The sequence below is a fragment of the Balaenoptera acutorostrata genome, chromosome 1 (genome assembly GCF_949987535.1).
Source record: "Balaenoptera acutorostrata chromosome 1, mBalAcu1.1, whole genome shotgun sequence".
NCBI classification, from domain to species: domain Eukaryota; kingdom Metazoa; phylum Chordata; class Mammalia; order Artiodactyla; family Balaenopteridae; genus Balaenoptera; species Balaenoptera acutorostrata.
Window position 1 is genome coordinate 103,867,059 of NC_080064.1, and position 19,478 is coordinate 103,886,536.

Here is a 19,478-nt window from a genome sequence, read left to right on the forward strand (position 1 = left end):
ATTGAGATGCTGAAGCTGGTCACCAGTGGATACCAGTCACCAAAACATTCCCCTCTGCAAGCCACTGACATTCTGGTGACCGATGGGAGAGGGCAGCCATCTCGCTGACATGGCTCAGGGACAAGGATCTCCCTAAGCTAAAGGGCCTTCGGGGTGGAAGTAAACTCACCATCCAAAAATACTCAGAGCCCCAGAGAGAGGATAAACCTCAGCCAGCAAGCTCTAGCTCTTTCAACACAGATCTCTGAGCAAATCAAGTCAGAAGTAGATGGAAAAGTGTCACCTGAAGACCACTTATCTATCACCTGCATCACAAACAGCAGTCAGCAGTGCCACCCTGTTACAGCTCCAGACCTGGCTTCCACAAGGATCCCCAGCTAAAGGTGGAGCAATCCAAGTCTGATCCTGGAAGGATGGCACTCCTCCCTTTGTGGCCACGCCCCCCCGGCCCCTGGCCCTGGGCCCCAAGGATGCTATGGCAGGGGAGGACAAAATGAAGGAATACAGGCTCTTAGCTGCCTCGGCCAGGAGATGACACCTGTCGCTTTCTCACCCAGTTCACTGGCTCACATTAGTCACACAGCGTCAAAAAATCTGCAAAAATTTGGAGGAGTGCCTGCACATCTGGCGAGCTGATGTCTCTGCCACATCGTCTAAGTCCTAAGACCTCTCATTCCCAAGGTCAAGCCCCTATTTTCAAATGAACTCAAGGTCTCATCACTTAGCGCTTCCATCATTACCTCAAAACCCCAGTGGCAAAAACAGACAGCATCTTCCTAAATTCGGTCCCCTCTTCCAAATTTCCATTTTATATCAAGTCATCACACTCAAACTCCTACAGTCATCTTCTAGATGCAAGATTCAATCATCTCTTCATTCAATCCTCCCTTCTTTTAACAGTTACTTTCCTTTACAATTTTCCTTTGATATGTTCCCCCATTTCCTACTACTTTCAACTCAAATCTCACCACCAACCACTGAATTATTCCAGGAGCTTAAACTGGTCACTCGGCTTGTATTTTCTTCCCTTCCCATCGACCTGGTACACGGCTGCCTAATCCTCCCTTCCAAGGTCCACTTTCTTAGTCTCTCCCCTGCTCAAGGGCCCACAATCCTCCCCACTGTATAAACCAAGGGTCACCTTCTAAGCCTGCAATCTGCAGTGCTCTAGAGTCTGCCTGTGGAACTAGGCAGGACATAATTGCCCTGTTCTCTGCCACAGCCATGTCCACTCCCATCTCCACAGGTCTGTTCATGCCACCTGCTCTTCCCGTGCAAATCCTAATCCTACCTCACGATCCATTCCAAATACGACCTCCTCAGCTGAGTCCTTCCCACTAACATACTTAACCTCTTTCTCTTCTGGTTTACCACAGGGCTAAGCGCTGTCTCTGCCTAGTGTGCCTTCTGATGAGAATATACGTTGTACTGTTTTACAAGAATAAATCCTATTTCCTGCTCCTTGGAGGGAGTGTCTAATATAGGTTGCCTTCAACTGTACGTAGTGGAAAACATCAATTCTCTCACCCGAAGAACTGGGTTTGCCTCTCGGTGGGTGTTGAGCCAATTAAGACACAACCAAGCCAAAGATCAGGAGAAGGAAGGATTTATTACTTGAAGCAAGTAAGGAGAACACTGGGGGTCTTTCCCAAAGCAGTGTCACCCCGAACAGCAAGATTAGGATAGTTTTAAGCTCCGGGTACATGCATATTCATGGAGGGGCTTGGGTGGTTGAGAGTCTAAGCTTTAGTTGACTGAAGTCACGAGGGTCAGAAAAGGTCAACATCATCATCCCTTAGGTTCCAGCTGATCTGGTGGTTGAGCGTTTCAGGCTAATCTTTACTATTGAAAGAGAACTGGGAGTCTTTATAACTGATCTATTATCTTTGCTATATACTTACTATCTCTTGCCTGATAACAGTTCTTGCATTCTTTTGTTCCCTTAAGATTATTAACTACTGAGGTCTGTTCAAGGGCAAGCACTGTGGCCAGGCTCAGATCCCAAAATAACTTAGGCCAAAAATGGCTTCTCTTATGTCAAGAAAGCCATGCCTGGTTCTTCTTCTCCAGGGACTCCTTACCCTAACTGCTTACAATACCTTTGGCTGAAACAGTGATGACAGAAAGTGCAAGGTCGGCCTGCTCATTCTTCAGTGGCTCTAACGTCAAGGACCCTGGTTCTTCCCATCTTTTCCCCTCTGATGGCCTCAACAGATTTGCTTTCCTCATGGTGACAAAATGGCTGCCTCATTTCCAAGAATCTAGTGTATGGAGCTGTCCCTTCTGTGTTTCCTTTTAAGAGAGAAAATGTCTTTCCCAGAATCCACTCCCCGCCCTCCCCAGAGGACTTCTCATATCTCATCGGCCAAAACGATGTCACACGCCCATATCTAGACTACGGGCATCCATGACTGGCCTGGATCAATCAGCTTTTACCATGGAGCTTAAAGCAGAGTTACCTTTCCTTGAGTAGTTGGCAGGGAGGCAGGGAGGGGGGCATGACATTCAAAGGAAATCAGGGCTCTGCCAACAAGAAGAGAAAACAAATGGCTGTTGTGTAGGTAACCAACAGTGTCTGCCACAGGCAGGGCCCAGCGTCATGCATCCTTGCGTTTTCCCTCCCTTGCCACACCCATCCTGCACTGGCACATATGGATGCTCAACAAATACCGGTGGAATTCAGCCAAACTAGGAATTATCCTGTGGGTGTGAGAAAACAGTGAGCATTATAATAGAGTGGCACAATTGGACATTTGTGCATAGAAAATGGAAAGAGGGCCATGAAATCCAAACAGATGCAAAAAAGTACTTAGCAGAGGAGGCTGGGAAGCTCTGGTCCAAACCCTAGGCTGGGCCTGACTCCCAGTTCCACATCCAGGGAGCGGGCACCAGGCCAGAGGGCTGGGCCTCTCCCAGCAGGGCCCAGCTGGGCCTTCTCCTCATTTCAACCCTTGCCTCCACTGGGCCAGGGGTCTACATCCAGCCCACAGCCGGTCAGGCACAAAGGAGGTTCCCAATGAGGCCTGCCAGTGCCTAGCTGGTCTCTGAGCACATCATGGGCACCACAAGTCTGTGGACCATGAATACCTTAGCACAGGAGGTCTGGGCTCTGAAAACAAGTCCTCCCTTCACTCAGGGTCAGGGATGGCTCCTTCAGCTGGGCTCACAGGTCTCTGCACCCTCTTTCCTCTTCAGGCCACCCTGTTCCTATCCTTGCCTCCCAGCTCAGCTTTCCAGCACACTCTCCCAGATTCTCTGGGCTACGGACAGCAGTCCAGACCCCAAAGGCACATGCCTCCACCCTTGAGTGGAAAATGCACAAAGAACTGTATAGAAAATATACTGAACACAAGGCTCTGAAGTCTCACAGATGCCCTACGTCTACATCACAGGTCCATGAGTTTTTACCTACTGGAAGTTTTGGAGTTCCTTTTCAAATACTATAGCTGGGATTTCACTGGCTAAAGAAAACTGTGTTGAATATAGCCACTCTCAGAGCTCATTGATTATGACACGTATGCAACATTCGATACACAGTGACGGAGCAATATTAGGTTGAACTGTGTGACACTGCTGATATTCGACCGCTTTTGACCTACAAACACGGCAACGTCACACAGTTCAACCTAATATTTACTCTGTGCCAGGCAACTGGCTTGGGACACCATGACCAACTACACAGCCATAATTCCCTGTCCTGATGGAACTTACAGTCTAGTGCATTAAACCATTGACTAAAAATTCATCTCAGTTTTTAAAAAAAGAAAGGAATACACAGTTTAGCTACACTATTATAATTAATTATATGTGTATTTATGTGTTTACTGCCTGACTTCTTTGCACGCCTATAAACCACAAGGATGGCTGTGTCACCTCTATATAACACACAGCCAAACACATAGCAGAATGCACTGGATATTCGTTAAACTTATTAATTCATGTTACAGTAGACAAGTGCAGGTGCTCTGGAAGCATTTGGCAAAGTGATCTAACTAATTTGGGGACATAAGTGTCAGGGACTTCACCAACTTGGAATTTCTAACATTGCTGATAAGGCTGAATTAGGTCCTCGAAAAACAGGTCCGTATACCACACAGAAACTGCCAGCAGCATAAGTACATGGAGTTTCATGGGGATTATTTAAAATACTTAATAGAACAAACTGTTTTTAAGCACCGTCTAGTATTTCAAAAACGCCGTTTACATAAACAATTGGTACGTTAAGTGCAAATCATTCTTATTTCTCTCCTAAAGCAGGATGCCCCAAGGATCTTTATTAGGTGCTCTATTAGCCTAGTCTGAGTTACAGTATTTACTTAAAAGTACTAACAGTGAAGTTCTGGAGAAATATTTGGTAACTCGGACATTTTTCTAATTCAAACTAATCTTCCTCGTTAGTCTACGTTGCTAGGGATTTTACTATCCTATTAAGAGAAAGTATCAAAGGCTGCACTTAGAATAATATTCACCAAATTCTTTTGCAGGACACTTCTGGCAGCGAGAACCAGAGCTAACATTAGAGAGCGGGTGGGAAAAAAAATAAGGAAATGACAATTTGGAGAGCAGCTGTAATCCAATTCAGCCTAATACGTGACACCTACATGAAGTCACATTCAAATTCCAAGCAAAGCACGTGAAAGCTTTAGGCCCCGCACCCCTGATCTTTTGATTGACCTGACGTAATTTCATGAAAAACATCGGTGAACACCACTAACCAGCAGGCCTCCTATCTACTTTGCGGCATCTCCGTGAGAGCCAGCCCTTGACACACTGCACAGACATCAATGAGCCTGGACAGTATCTTCATGCGTGTCTGGCCTGTCATTGCTCGCTGTACCAGCACAGAGATTTGGTAAAACACTGGTCACATTCATGGAACATCTTGAACTCTCTTGACATAGCAAATGATCAGCAGGCCCTGTCCCCATGCCAAAGGCAAACAAAACTCTGTCGCCAGCAAGGAGGACACCCGGTCTCTCCGAAGGACGCCAAAGTCCCTGTCCTGCCTCCTCTGCGGAACCTTGCCAATCTCTGGGATGCAGGCAGGATGATCAGGGGCTAGGGGAGATTATGCTCTGAACGTCTTAAGCGATTAGTTCCTTAAAATCCTCCACCTGACTTCAGTCCTTCCCCGTTACAGATGACAGAGGAAAAGCCTACTTGATTAAAGCTGAATGCCTATACATTTGAAAAAGGGAAAATATGCAGAAGAAAACAAGAGTCAGATTACGGATGGGCATAGCACCAGCCCCAGGACATCAGGGGCTGCTGAATAAATTATGACAAGGAAGCACATACATTAACCATAGATTCGCCATAAATACCTCAGCCCTTCCGGCTCTCACAGTTACTTACTTTCCCCCAAAGTGTAGATTGAATCTGGCCTTGTCCTCAAGTGTGGCCTGGCTCTCCCTAGATTCCAAATATGGGAAATTACAGCTCTTCTGTGGTGGGGTAAGAGTGGGAAGGCAATACTTGTGTTGCGTAACGTTTTAATTAAAACAAAGACAACGTACCCAGAGTCTCTTTCTCGTCTGCTGGGAGAGTTTTCCAGGCCTCCTTCCACTCTCTCCCCACCCAGGCCATCAGTCTTTGCCTCCCCTCCAGAATAATAACCCCTTTAAAATAAGGGGATTATGCATAATGAGATCTGCAAAGAGTCTTCTAAAATAAATTCAAGTCTAGAGCCACATTCGTTTCCATCTACTTTCAGCCTTCTTAGAAATCCACCCTTGCGGGTGGGGGGTGAAGTGGAAGGATCCGGACTCGGAGTGTGAGAGAAAAAGGGGGCCACAACGGATGCCGCTCCTCCCAGCCGAGAGGTGCGGGGACACCCAGCTAAGAGTCATGCCCCATCCTGACACAGGGAAGGAGAAAGACCTGGGCCGGCGCTCCGAACGCAATCTTGCTTTTTTGTAATGCAATACCAGTAGACAGATTGCAGAACTCTCCAGCAAGCTACCTTACTGTACTGAAACGTCAGAAGACCTTAAGAAACCGCTCCAGCAAATCATCTCTGAACAGGGTCACGCAGGGTTGTCCAGCTTGGGGGTGAGCCGAGAACACACCTATCCGCACAGTCCCTCCTCTAACAAACCAACAGACGTGTCCATCTGCGAAGCAGAACCCCCCAACAGACCGCCCGTCTCCAAACCAACACAAAACCACCGCAGAACAAAACCACTGAGGAGGAAAACCAGAAAGGCCTCTGAGAAGAGCTGCTCGTGGGGAGAAGGCCAGCCCTGCGCACAGGCTCCTGGGAGCAGCACTGCCTGCTCCGGGGCTCAAGCCGTCGCCGCCAGGCACAGCTTACAACCTGCCTGGGACCTGCAGACTTAGGGGACGTGGGCGAGAGGGGGGGAAATACCAGCAGCGAGGGAGAGAAGCGCAGATCAGGGCTTCTTAGGGTTCACCCCAGGTCGAGGGAAGGCCCCTGGGAAGGTGCAGACCTGGAAGAGTCCGTCAGTGTGTCCCGTGCCACCCGGCTGAGCTAACCCAGCAGCTTCAGGAAAACAACCGTGGTGAGAGCCTTGGGCTCCGGACAGGAGTTAAGGGAGGCCAAGTACCACGTAAGGGTGATCAGCCTTAACACCACCATACCCCTAACACCAGGGTCCTCAGCAGAAAGCTGGCTATGGATGCTGTCTCCTATCTGATGGCAAAGTATGTGACTATTCTAGGTCTCCTTTGTTCTGACTTCCTAGAAGTTCAGAGCTAAGTATGCAACTCCCAATTCCAATACAACATGCCCAGCAGTTAATAAGCACGTGCCACATAGCCAGGACTCAGGATATTTGCCCTTACAACTCTCCCCACCCCCAAGCTCCCGCCATCATTGGTACCCTTCTCTTACTCCTATAGGCCCTTCACCAGGCCTGCCCAGGGCATGTGTAATTCATGGCTGCTAATGAAGAGTTGAGAACAAAACAGGAAGATTTAAGAAATAGTAAGAAAAAAGACGTACCTTAGGAAAAGAGTTCCCTTACGTCAGAGTGTCTTTAATCTTTCTATTTATTGAAGATTAAAAAAAGCCATCAGGTGACTACTTAAAATATTCATCATGATTTTAGCTTTTAGTTCTTGGTATTTGAGATAACAGAACGATTGCTTGTAACAGGCACTCAAATATTTGTCGAAGGAACAGATGAAAGTCTTTCCAGGAAAGTACTGGAAGGAGATTCTAAAACAACAGTGGTCTCTGGATGGGTGGTAGCCAGGTCAAACCCTGACGTTTAAGAAGCGTAAGATGTGACAAAGAGAGAGAGTGGCATGGACATATATACACTACCAAAGGTAAAATAGATAGCTAGTGGGAAGCAGCCGCATAGCACAGGGAGATCAGCTCGGTGCTCTGTGACCACCTAGAGGGGTGGGATGGGGGGGTGGGAGGGAGAGAGATGCAAGAGGGAAGAGATATGGGAACATATGTATAACTGATTCACTTTGTTATAAAGCAGAAACTAACACACCATTGTAAAGCAATTATATTTCAATAAAGATGTTAAAAAAAAAAAAAAGAAGAAGGGTTGGCTGTGATATGTGAATCCGACAACCATCACTCCAAAACAGCGACTCTTTTAAAAATCAGGTCTAAAGGTGAACCATCCAAGAAACCTGCTTTTGCCCCCAGGGTTTTAAAGAAAGTCACACCAGTGAACCTGAGAAGTAACCCAACACTTGGAAATGATCATCTTTTTAAGGCAATAGTTGCTCCTGCAGGGTTAAAGAAAAACAGTTCTCTTCCTTTGGGTTAAGGCCTTGAAGGTCTGGTAGCCAGCAACCTTAAAGGTTATTCCAGTCCAGTTCACTCTAAATGGAAGAATCATTTGGGAGTGGAAAACGCAGGAAAACTTCTCATTTTTTTCCTAGTCTGTGAACAAATAAGAACAGTTGATTGAATTGGATACAAAATCCAGTATTTACAACTGTCCTCTTAACAAGTTTTGAATGGGCTTTATTTTAATTCAAGATTATAACTAAGACAGTCAATAAAATATGTGTGTGCTTAATTTGTTAAATGTATGTGTTTCTAGAGAAAATATTCAGAATAAACAAGTCAATTATTTCTCTTCAGTACATTAAAACTTAAGGGTAGTGTTTTTATTATGATTCTTGCTCTTGATACAGCAAGACAAAATTGTTCTGTTATATAGCTATTGAATAAGGCTCACTACTCCCCAACGATTTCACCAATTACAGCTTCTTCTAGCTATAAAAGAACCAAATCAGTTCTGATATGGCCATAAAATTAAGACTGAAAAAATAGTGGAATACATCACCCCTTTAAAATCAAGTTGTTGAACAATATGTTTTGTATGAGTCCATTTATGTCCAAAAAATCTATATTTGTGTGAGTATACGAATAGAAATTATAGAAAAAAAGCCTGAGAGAATATAGTGTATCAAACTGTAGAGAATATATTTCAGACTCAACAAGGGGCACAGGGCAGAGAGGGGAACACTTTCACTTTTTACTTTCTGTAGGTACTGTTTGGATTTTTACAACAGAACTATATTCACGTCACTCTGTCCAAAAATTAGAAGTCAAAGAAATAAAGCAAGCAAATATAAGCTGTCTTGTGAAACTCCAACTAACAGCTCAGTACCTTTCTTTTATGTAACATTTTACCCTGAAGCACTTTATTTGTTGTTTTAAATTATGACAAATCTTCAGTGAAAATCGAGATTTCCTTCCTGATGGGGGTGTTATGTCTAAGAGGTTGTGAAATTTCATTCTCTGGAAGTCTTTAGAAAGGGTGGGTATGTGGGGTGGGGAGGTGGTAACTGGCCAGGACAGGGAAGGTGTGGTTTGCCCTGAAGCCAGGATGGTTACTCACACACAGGTCTCCGGTTCCTCCTCCTCCTCCTAAAAGCCCTTCCTAGCAAAGTCAAATCAAGGTTGCCCATGCAACCAGTTAATGGGCAAAAACCCCTAGGTAAGTTACGTAAGCTCCTTAGGGCTCTCAAAGTTAACACTTGGGGTGAGGAAGCTGGCCACCTTACAGGTTTCAAAATCACCTCACCATGATACCACTTTCCCTAAGCTGCAGACACAGGGCTAAGGTACCTAATGCGTCCAGGCTATGTCTCCTTTGGTCACCGGCAACCCAGAGAACCAAACTAATTTTGCTTTAAAACTGGACTACTGTATCAAATGTGAGAGGTCACACTGATTATCACGTAGAAAAAACAGATTAATACTACTTAATAAATGCTGCCTGGCTGGGAGACAGAAGATTTCAAATTTAGGTGGCTCTTGGGGGAAGGGGAGTTAATAAAGGGGGTCCCTGAGAAGGAGGCAGTCAGCCCATCTCATGACATGGCTCCGTTACCAGCATAACACAAGCAGAAGCCAGTGCCCAGCTGAGAGCAGAGAAAGTGTTTGCAGAGGTTGCCATGGAAAAGGAGGAGCAGACCGTACCCCAGAGTAGCGGAAAATGGGTGTTACAAGCAAAAGCAGAAACAAATACATGAAAATAACACCAACTTAAGGCAATTCTGAACATACTCCACTACATCAAAGAATCATAATGGGGGACTTCCCTGGTGGAGCAATGGTTAAGAGTCCGCCTGCCAACGCAGGGGACACGGGTTCGAGCCCTGGTCCGGGAGGATCCCACATGCCGCAGAGCAACTAAGCCCGTGCGCCACAACTACTGAGCCTGCACTCTAGAGCCCGCGAGCCACAACTACTGAAGCCCGCGCACCTAGAGCCCAGGCTCCGCAACAAGAGAAGCCACCACAACGAAAAGCCTGCATTCCACAACAAAAACCCAACGCAGCCAAAAATAAATAAATAAATTTATTTTTAAAAAAAAAAGAATCATAATGGGAAAGAACACATAGCTGGTATCAGATTTCTTCCCTCTGTTTTAATAAAGGGAAGGTCTGGGGACCTGTAAGTTGATGGGAAGAGGTCCCACGAGAAGACTGGACACCAGTCTCTTTGAGTTCACAGTTTTGTTAGAATGTCTTTGCTCTGATGATGTTTTGATAGACACACAAAAGCTCTTCCTTCGATACAGAAACAGGTCCCCTTCACTTCCACTCTGGACCCCCCCACCTCCAGTAATGCCCCCTGCCCTCCCTGCCACTTCTCCCGTTGGTCCTCTAGGACACCCACCTACAGCTCTCTGGTATCTGCCATCTGCCTCTGATCCAAATACCTAGAACCTCACACCAACCGACTGTTCCAGCTCTTCCCACCAGCACCTCTAGGGCCCAGGCCCAATGACACCTGGGCTTCTCCACCCCTTTAGAAGTCTTCTTAAAGCAGCCCCTTGTGCCCCAGTGTCCTCCACCCCAAAATTCTGCCAGGACCTCACTCTCCTATTCCTTAAAAAAAATGCCTAAAATTCCCGCCCATCCAGAAAGCCCTTCCAGACTGACCACTCGAGAGCTACTCCAGTCGCATCCCTCTCCTGGACAGCGCATTCCCTTCACTCCTCCTGCTAAGCTGAAAGCAAGACCAAACTTGTCTCGCGTCTCCTTCCCCAACAAGACAACTGTCCTTGGAGAGCACGTGGTATATCACTGTCTCCTTGTCCACTTGCAAAGTGATTTACCACTTTTTTTACCCCAGGCTTTAGATGATCATCTCCTAGAGGGGAGGAACATGGTTGTGTGCCAGCAAAGCCTGGATCACCTGGGTGAAGGGAAATAGGGTATTCGGGTGAATATCTTAGAGGGTTAATAGAGGGTTAGGCAGAACCTTTGTTTCAACCCTCATGATCATAAAGCCTATTATAAATAGGCCTATTATAAGCCTATTTTTAAGATACATCTGACCACTTCCCAGCCTGAGTAGAGTTAATATAATTTAATCTTTGATTCAGAATCTTGCAGTGCCCCCAGGCTCATCATTCTCTCCTGCTCCTATAATTACAGATGCGGAAGATGTAGAGACTGGGCTGATGGTGGCCTGGAAGCCAATTTCTAGAATCAATCCCTGCTACTACATCTTGTGATTTTCACGTTCCTGAAAGTGGAGCTCAAAAATAAAAACAAAATCCCACTTAACTGGGATGGGATTCCAGTTAAGGGAGGCCCATTGCCATGGTCTTTGTTAAGTGCCCGCGGCTGTGGCCCACAATTAGTCACTTAATCAAGGGGTCTCGATGAGGGAATTTGGCAACATGTGATTTTCTACAAATATAAAGCTTGGTTTTGATGCAACCATTCATTTCTTTGAAAAGCAGGGCCATTCACACACAGGTGTCCTAAATTTCCTTAAATTAAAATCCAACCGTTTACAAGGAATAGCTGTGCTCACATCGAAGCAGCAAAGAAACAGGTGTCCAATCACGGTGAATGAGGAACTCCCAAAGGAACCTACAAATAATAATCAAGGAGCCATAATTCAGGATGCACAAGGCCAGGGACCATGGGAGGCCAGTAAGTGGAGTCACTTCATCCAGTTCCCGGGCTAGGGCTCAGTGGAAGTGGTCTGCCTGAGCTCCACAGACCCAGTCTAAGCCCAAATCCCAAACTCATTACAATCTGCACTAATTCTCTGTGTCCGGCATCATCCCGCATGAACTGGTCCCTAAAACTACTGACAATCATTTCTCCAATCCCTATGCCACCACTATGACTGCTGACTCCTCTGCATTTGCAGGACTCTCAAGAGAATGCCCTCCCCATCCAAAGGCTGCCCATTTCTGAAAGCCCAGCCCAAGTCCTCACGCATAGGTCTTTCCCAGTGACCTATGGGAAACAACAACCAGTGACTACATTGAACTTTACCTTGAACTTCCTGGGAGTCCATGGACAGATTTCAGGAGGTATGTGAACTTGAACGGGAAAAAAAATTACATCTTTATTTTCACGAACCTCTAAGTTAACTGTTCCTTAATTGTGAATGTAGGCAAGCATCATGGTAATGTTTCCAGGACCTGTGACTGTCACAATACAAATCACACATACTTTCATATCACGTCACAGTGGATGCAGATACCTCAAAATATCATTTTCACCCTTCACTACAGCAAAATTACATAACTGTTAGATCTGCTGGTAGATCTTGTTGTTGAATGTGTTATTAAAGAAGCACATTGCTGTATCATAAATTTTTTTAAATATTTTGATGGCAGCATTTCAATATAATTGATTTTCTCTGTTATCCTATGTTATTATTTATGCATTTGAGAATGTTATCCTAAGAAGGGGTCCATAGGCTTCACCAGGCTGCCAAAGGGATCCATGGCACAAAAAAGGTTAAGAACCCCTGGTCAGTGGAATAAAAGCACAAGCTCTATAGCCAGACAACCCGGATTCAAATCCAGGCTCTGCCAATTTCTAGCTCTTTCCCTTTGAGCACAATGATTTGAACTCCCTGAGCCTTGAATTTCCTCATCTTGATCGAGGGAGTCAATATAGAAACAACACCTACCTTGTGAAACCATTCATTCATCAAAAATTTAACTGAATACCTACTTTGTGCCAGGCACAAGGCTGAGTTCTGGGGCTACAGTAATGAACTGGACAGAGACGGTCCCTAAGCACTTTATACACAAGATCATGCTATATAAAGTGTTTGGCAGTGACTGGCACATAAGCATTCTATAAACACTACAGTACCACTGTTAAAACCACAATATTGAGCATTCAATTATATGCTGATTTGTGTTGCTTCCCATGTAACAAGCGTTGGTTCATCTAGCTCATGCCTTCCCAACAAGGCTTCCTGGAGGCCCGGGGCGGGGCCTCATACTCAGAGGGGCAACTTGTTAGATGCAAGAACACAGGATTTGAACCCAACGGTCCTGATTTCAAAACCCTGTTCTGCCACTTCCTAGCTTTGTAACTGTGCCAGAGACCAACAGCTGACCCCCCAAAAATCTGTCCTCTCCTTCCCCTACAATAATAGAACCCCAGTTTTGGCTGGATACTTAGAATTAAGGATGACATTTCCCAGCCTCCGTTGCAGCAAAGTATGGTCATGTGATCAAGTTCTAAACAATGGGGATATAAGCAGAAGTAATGTGTTCACCAGGGCATGCCCTTCACCAACCCTTTTCGTCCTTCCTAATGGTTGGGACTAGCACAGCCATCTTGGACCATGAGATGACCTCGGAAATAGAGGCCTGCACTTGGAACAAGATAGAAAGGACCTGGTCCCCACCGCTGTGGAGCACCATTTCAAACTGGTACAGTCATCTACCTCAGGCAAGTTCCTTAACCTCCCTGGGCCTCAATATCCCCATCTACGAAAGAATGATAATATAAGGTATCTAGCTGGCAAGATTGTTTGAGGATTTAATGAGATAGGACTTGCTTCACAGTAAGGGCTAGAGTTAGGAGAGATGGTAGTACTACTGTTCTCTTGCTTCAATGACAAATGGAGGGGATTGGGACATCTTAACACAGCCCTGGGTACCCAGGGGTGGCTCAATGATTCACACAGTTGAAAGGCGTCTTAGCTGGCCTAGTCCTGACAAGAATTCCCTTCTCTGGCACCCTTGTCAAATGGTCCCCAGAGGGGCTTCCCTGGTGGCGTGGTGGTTGGGAGTCTGCCTGCCAATGCAGGGGACACGGGTTCGAGCCCTGGTCTGGGAGGATCCCACGTGCTGCGGAGCAACTGGGCCCGTGAGCCACAACTGCTGAGCCTGCGCGTCTGGAGCCTGTGCTCCGTAACAAGAGAGGCCGCGGTAGTGCAAGGCCCCTGTGCACCGCGATGAAGAGTGGCCCCCGCTCGCCGCAACTGGAGAGGGCCCTCGCACAGAAACAAAGACCCAACACACCCAAAAAAAAAAAATCAATCAATCAATAAATAAATTAAAAAAAAAAAAAAAGGTCCCCAGAAAAGGGAAGGGCACTGCCTCTGGGACAACTGTTAGGACAGTGGTGTTTGTTCATCCGTAAATCACGATCTCCATCCTCTTCCTTCAGAACCCTTCCCCGACTGCCCCAAGCCATCTCGCTGCTCTCCACTTCCTCCTCCTTCTCCTCTGCCTTTGATCACCCAGTCCTGCCTCTGAGCTCACTCCCCCCAGAACATCAAAGTCCCTTTCAATCTCTTTTGGAAGCACCCTCTGGCCTCTCCCCTAAGAAGCCTTCCCTAACTAACTGGGAAGGTCGTGATCGCTTCCTCAGTCCCAACCTATTCAAACAAGAGGCTTTTCAAACTCTACGAATGAATTTCTCTCCCACTGGAGAAGAACACAGATGACCATCTGACATCTACAAGTTCTCTGTGTTGATCCAGGGATGTCCCAATCACTTACATTTTTCATTGCTAACACTTTCAAAGCTATTTCAGCTTGTTTGCAACATCAGCACTGGTCTGGAAGGCCTAACTCTTCATGGTTACGCAAAATCGAAATTTGCTTTATGTGCTTAAAGCTTATATTCAACTTTCCTGATTATTCCCTTCCTGCTCTTGCAGACACAAATCCTATTGTCTCCCCCACAGTGCTGTCACCTTTCCATGTCCCTGTCGCTCACACAGGCTGCTCCCTGCCCCGGGCCTAGGCACAGATACAACCACCCTCTTCTCTCCTCACTCCCTCTTCCACACTCAAGCCACGTCCACACCAGCCCCTGTTCTCTCTCATCTTCTGCCCCTCTGGCTCCATCCCTTCTCGGTAGCGGAGACTCTACTATCCTCTTGGCTCAACCAAGCCCACGCTTAAGATGGCTTTAGAACTGGAATAAGGGTGGCCATGGCAGCCGATAGTTCCCTAGTTGGGTGAGGCACCCAGAGCTGCAACAGGACGAAACAAGACACGGTGGTCGAGAGGGCAGGAATCGGTGGTCAAGAGGGCAGGAATCGGTACCCAAGCAGGCAGAAAAGGAGGAACCTGATCCAAATCCTAGACATCGGTAAAGGAAGGGAGCGGAACGCACGGGTCTGATGATGTCGAGGGGGTCACAAGCATCTCAGATTTACCCTGTATACCCCTCACATACTGTCACAGGGTTTTCTCAGATTGCCACTTCTGGAGGCTGGCAGCACCTGTATCAGTCTCACTTTGCAGAGCACTTAAACTGGTCCTACTTTTTACATACAAAATTTTATTCCAAGTGTGTGACCCACCTGGACACAAAACCTTGAGAGTCTCTGCTATTTTCAATTCGTATTACACATTAATTTTCATTACACAGCCAGAATGCTGACACATGAATCAGATCACACCAGATTGCAAGCAAGAAATAAGACCCCAACCTGGGTTTTGCTCCCTCTACAAAGACCTTCTAGTCTCCAAGGTTAACAAAGTAGTAGCGAGGCCCCCTCCCTGCCATGCTGCCAGTCATCGAGTGATAAGAAAAGGTGAGATTTCCCCAGTGGGGGATCAAAAAACAGGCATGTCCACAGTTCTAAACCTCCCCACTCTCACCCAGGTGTGGTCTTCTGCCACCGTTCCCCTTTGACACCACCTTGACACTCATTTTCCTCCATGGCACCTGTTTATACTTGAGGCTGGGAGTGGAGGAAAGATACTAGTGCCCAGTGCCAGGGCTCCACTCCAGAGTGGCCCAGAGGGTGGACAGAAGGGGAACGAGCCAGCAGCCTTACATTTCTGGAGGAGCCAGGAGAAACAAACAAAAGGCACACATGTCCCATTGCCTTGTTTGCCCATCGGTGGTTCCTTCTCCTGCCCTGGGCCCTACCCTTCCACTCAGCCCTCTGTCCTGCCTTAGCCACACCATCAACCCCATGCCCAAGCCTCCCGGAGGGCTTCCCCTGTTTGTCCTCTTGTATGCACATGAATCACTAATTACTGATTTAAACCCAGACACTAAGTGAATGACAAACACCAATACAATATTTAGGATTGGCGAATGGAGAGCTACCTGTCTTCTTGACTCTGCCTGAGCATACAGGAGACACAGAGACACTGTATCCTGACCCACACCTGAGGAGAAGACTGACTAAACTTGCCGCCAGACGAGGTGTCCCTGTGAGTGTTGAGAACGGGAGGACAGAGCTGGCAGTGATGAACTCACACACCGGTTCTCTAACTCAGCTCCACACTGGAATTGTCTAGGAGAGCTAAAAGACTCATGCCTGGGTCACCTTCCCAGAGAATCTGGTTTAATTGGCCTGGGGTCGCTGCCTGGACATCGGGATTTTTTTAAAGCTCCCCCAGTGATTCTAACATGCTTCCAAGTTTGAGAACCACTTATGGAACATACTTACGTGCTCCCGACATTTTTCAAAGCAGTCAAGACCTTTAAAACACCTTATAGCCTTTAACAGTCAAGATAGCCCTTGGCGGTACACCCCATTTTGCTGTGATTCAGACGTCAGTCATGGTCAGGCTGAGATCTGAACTCAGGTTCTCCACCGCCAAAGTCCACTCTCTTTCCACTCTCTGTGAACTCTTGCAAGGGTGTAGACAACACATGAAAGCAATCTCCACTGCCGGTAGGTCACAAGTAAGTCCCATAAATGCAAGACACCTAGATGTGGAGATGCAAACACCACAAGCAGCAGTGATGACCTTTTCTGAATGCAGGGGACTGAGCTGAACCCAGAGGGCAGCCGGGTGTGCTCACGTGCCAGGTCTAAGGCAATGGAGGGAGAGGATGCATCAGATCCTGGCCAGGGAGCTTATCCTAGACCCAAGATGTGTCCTGAGATACCACACTTAAGAGTAAGACAGCATTCGATGGCATGGAAAGCACTGTTGAATCGGAGAATGTCAGGCAAAGCGGGGCCTCTTCAATGGGAGGGAATCTTAAGAGAGGTGTCAAGGGTTCACCTCTCAGGCCAGTTTCTCCATCCCAATCTAACCATCCTAACCTTCTGTGGGGTCACAAAACCCAATCCTAGCACAGCCCCCTACCAGGCACCACTCCTCCAGTCTCTCTTCCCCCCAGAACTACGATCTGAGCTTCTTTGGTGAGGGGACATATGACTAGACCCTCAAACATTTTTAGTCCACTGATCACTTAGGTAGGGCAAAGCATCCCTTCAACCCCTATTCCACCCATGCTTACTTCCCCGTCAAAAAAACCAAAAAACAAAAACAACACCATCGTTATCACCAAACCAACTTTCCTGAGAGTGGGAATATCGTTGCCACTTCGGATTAGGAATTGACGTGGACTGACACAGACATTTAGATGCTGAAGCACCACGTTTATAAAATACAAGAAACCAATCCACGATCCACACGGAGTCCCTAAAGCGTCGACATAGATGGGGGACCCCACGGCGAGGCCCGGGACAGACACTAAGGACAGCAAATGTTCCTTCTTAAAGACAACAAACGATGTACCACCTTTCCTCCTGGGTCAGAAATGGGGCTCTATTCCAACCTGTGACACACGCCGCTGCCTCCCGGGGTCCCCCAAAGCCGAGTGTTGATGGGAAAGAACCACAAGGAATTACAGGAGCCAAGAGCAGGTTAAACTTTCACATCGATCGTGCTGATAAGCAGCAGCCACTTACCCAGCACAGCCAGACAGCTCAGCACTGGGAAGAAGCACTTCATGTCGGCAGCCGAGACAAGACACAACACAGGGCGCTTCCTCTTCTCCCAGCACTTAATCTCTCATTTCTGGCAATCCACTTATAGCTCCAGAAGGCAGTTTTGGAAACAGAACTTAACTCAGGGAATGAGAACAGGTTAAAGAGCTCAGCAGGAGGGAGTGGGGGAGGGGCGGCGGGTGGCAAGTGTTAAACTCCCCTAGGCTAAAGGAAGGGTCCAGAACAATTCGGGGACGGCGCTGGAGGCTCCTGCCACATCCTGTGCCTTGTGGTTTCCGCTGTAATTGTAGATTGCGGTGGATTAATCCTCAAGGAAAAGGAAAAAAAAGAGTCTGAGAAAATCCTTTCATCCACTGATTATACAGAAATGTCCTTGGCTTCTCAGTGAAGGTGTCTGTAATCTTCCCTCATTCGGATTCCCCAAAGGGAACAGGGCAGGTTTTGTCAAAACCTTTGACAGCCGAATCGCCCTAGCCGGCCTCGACTGCTCTGGGTTTCTTCATCAAAAAGTCTGTCTCCATGCATGATGATGGGTCACGGGCCTGCCACCTGCCCCAGACCTGCCTGCAACGCACGAAGCAAGTTGGCGTTCGTTCGGCAGCCCTGAAGCGGTCCCACAATGCCAGCAGCTTTCTAAAACAAACACAACAGAGATTTATCAAAGGCAAGCACGGCCGCCGCAAAAGCGAGAGGGGCTGAGCGCCAAGCTGGTCCGGGCACCTAGTCCTGGACCAGGACGGTCAACCTTTGCAGTCTGACCTTGGCCAAGTCGCCACCTTAGCCTCCACCTCAGTTTCCCCGCACAGAGCCGAGCAATTGCGGGAAGCCCGATTGTTCCTGCAATACTTTCACCAAATGCTTCACTCCTGGGAATTCCTTCCGCCTCCCACCGAGCCCCGGCGCCGCGGGTAGCCCCACCCTCCGCGGGGGCAAATCGGGAAGAGGCTCCGAGGTGGGGCCGCCACTCCCCGTTCCACCCCCGGCCCTCGCCCCAAACGTGGGAGCTCGGCGCGCGCCGCGTCCCAGGTGGCCCCGCTATTGTTTTACCTTCCCGGGTGTTTATTTTTCGCTGATTGGGAAGAAAAGAGAAGGAGGGAGAAGGGAGCCCGGGGCTCCGCTTTCGCTGCCAGGGGAGGGGTCTCAGGCCGACCCCCCGAGCGGAGCCGCCGCCGGGCCCACCGCCGCCCCTCCCGCCGCCCTCCCCCCGGGCTCCGGCTCCCCTCGCTGCCGCCCCTCCCCGCGCCGCCCGCGCGCTCGCCAGATACCGACCTCGCCGCCGGCCCTCTCCCTCCGCGCGTCGGTCAGTCGGTCCGTCTGTCCCGGCGCACGCCTCTAGGGACGCGCCGCCTCCTCCCTCTGCTCCCGCAACGGCACCAGCAGCCGCGCTCCGGCCCCTCCCCAGTCCCCGCCCCCTCCACCCGGCCCGTTGCACCCGGGCCAGCCGAGCGCGGGGCGAGGGCGGTGGCCTCGGCTAGAGGCACCGCCCCCGGGCCCGCCCCTTCCCCCCCCACCCACGGGGCCGGACGGACGCGCTGGGGGCCGGGCGGGGGCCCCGGGTGCGGCTGGTGGAGCCCCGCCCGCACCTGCGGGTAGCAAGGGCCACCCGAGGACCTGGGCGTAGCTGGCGTGGGGGCCGGGCAGCGCCGAAAGTTAATCAGGGGGCTCACAAGCAGACTACCCGGCCGCCGGCTGGATGCACAGGCCCTTCCCAAAGCCCAGCAAAGGACCCCTGAGCCTGGAAGAGGGCGGACCGGGGGGCGCATCCCCTCTCTGGGAAACAAAAACAAAGCCCTCTGCAGGAGTCTTGAATCTGTTCATATAGTAAGAACCCCACATTGCACTTCACTCTAAGACAGAATTTCCTAGACGTTGAGACTGAATTGGACTCTGGAAACAGTCTGGCTTCTAACCCCGGCTCCTCCACTTCCCTGCTAAGGACCTTGGTCGAGTTACGTAATAGCCCTGTGCCTCAGTTTACCCACCTGTTATACGAGGACATGGCCTATGCTTAATAGGGCTATATGGGATGTCCATGGCACAC

The 19,478-nt window shown here is 48.5% G+C and overlaps 1 protein-coding gene across 4 annotated transcripts in view; it reads right to left on the reverse strand.

The window, feature by feature from the left end:
* IGSF3 (immunoglobulin superfamily member 3) overlaps positions 1–18,839 on the reverse strand; it is a 101,228-nt gene extending 82,389 nt beyond the window's left edge. For 3 of the 4 annotated variants that reach the window (XR_009005057.1, XM_057526705.1, XM_057526687.1), the window contains exons 1-2: positions 18,707–18,839; positions 17,399–18,070 (exon numbers count right to left, since the gene is read on the reverse strand). Coding sequence is in view for 3 of the 4 variants with exons in the window: in XM_057526705.1 (XP_057382688.1) it covers positions 17,399–17,441 (43 nt within the window). In the remaining variant the exon portion in view is untranslated. Of the gene's footprint in view, positions 1–17,398; positions 18,071–18,196; positions 18,298–18,706 lie in introns of those variants that run through there. The other variant, XM_057526694.1, reaches the window with a different exon arrangement.
* Between the last annotated feature and the right edge of the window lie 639 nt (positions 18,840–19,478).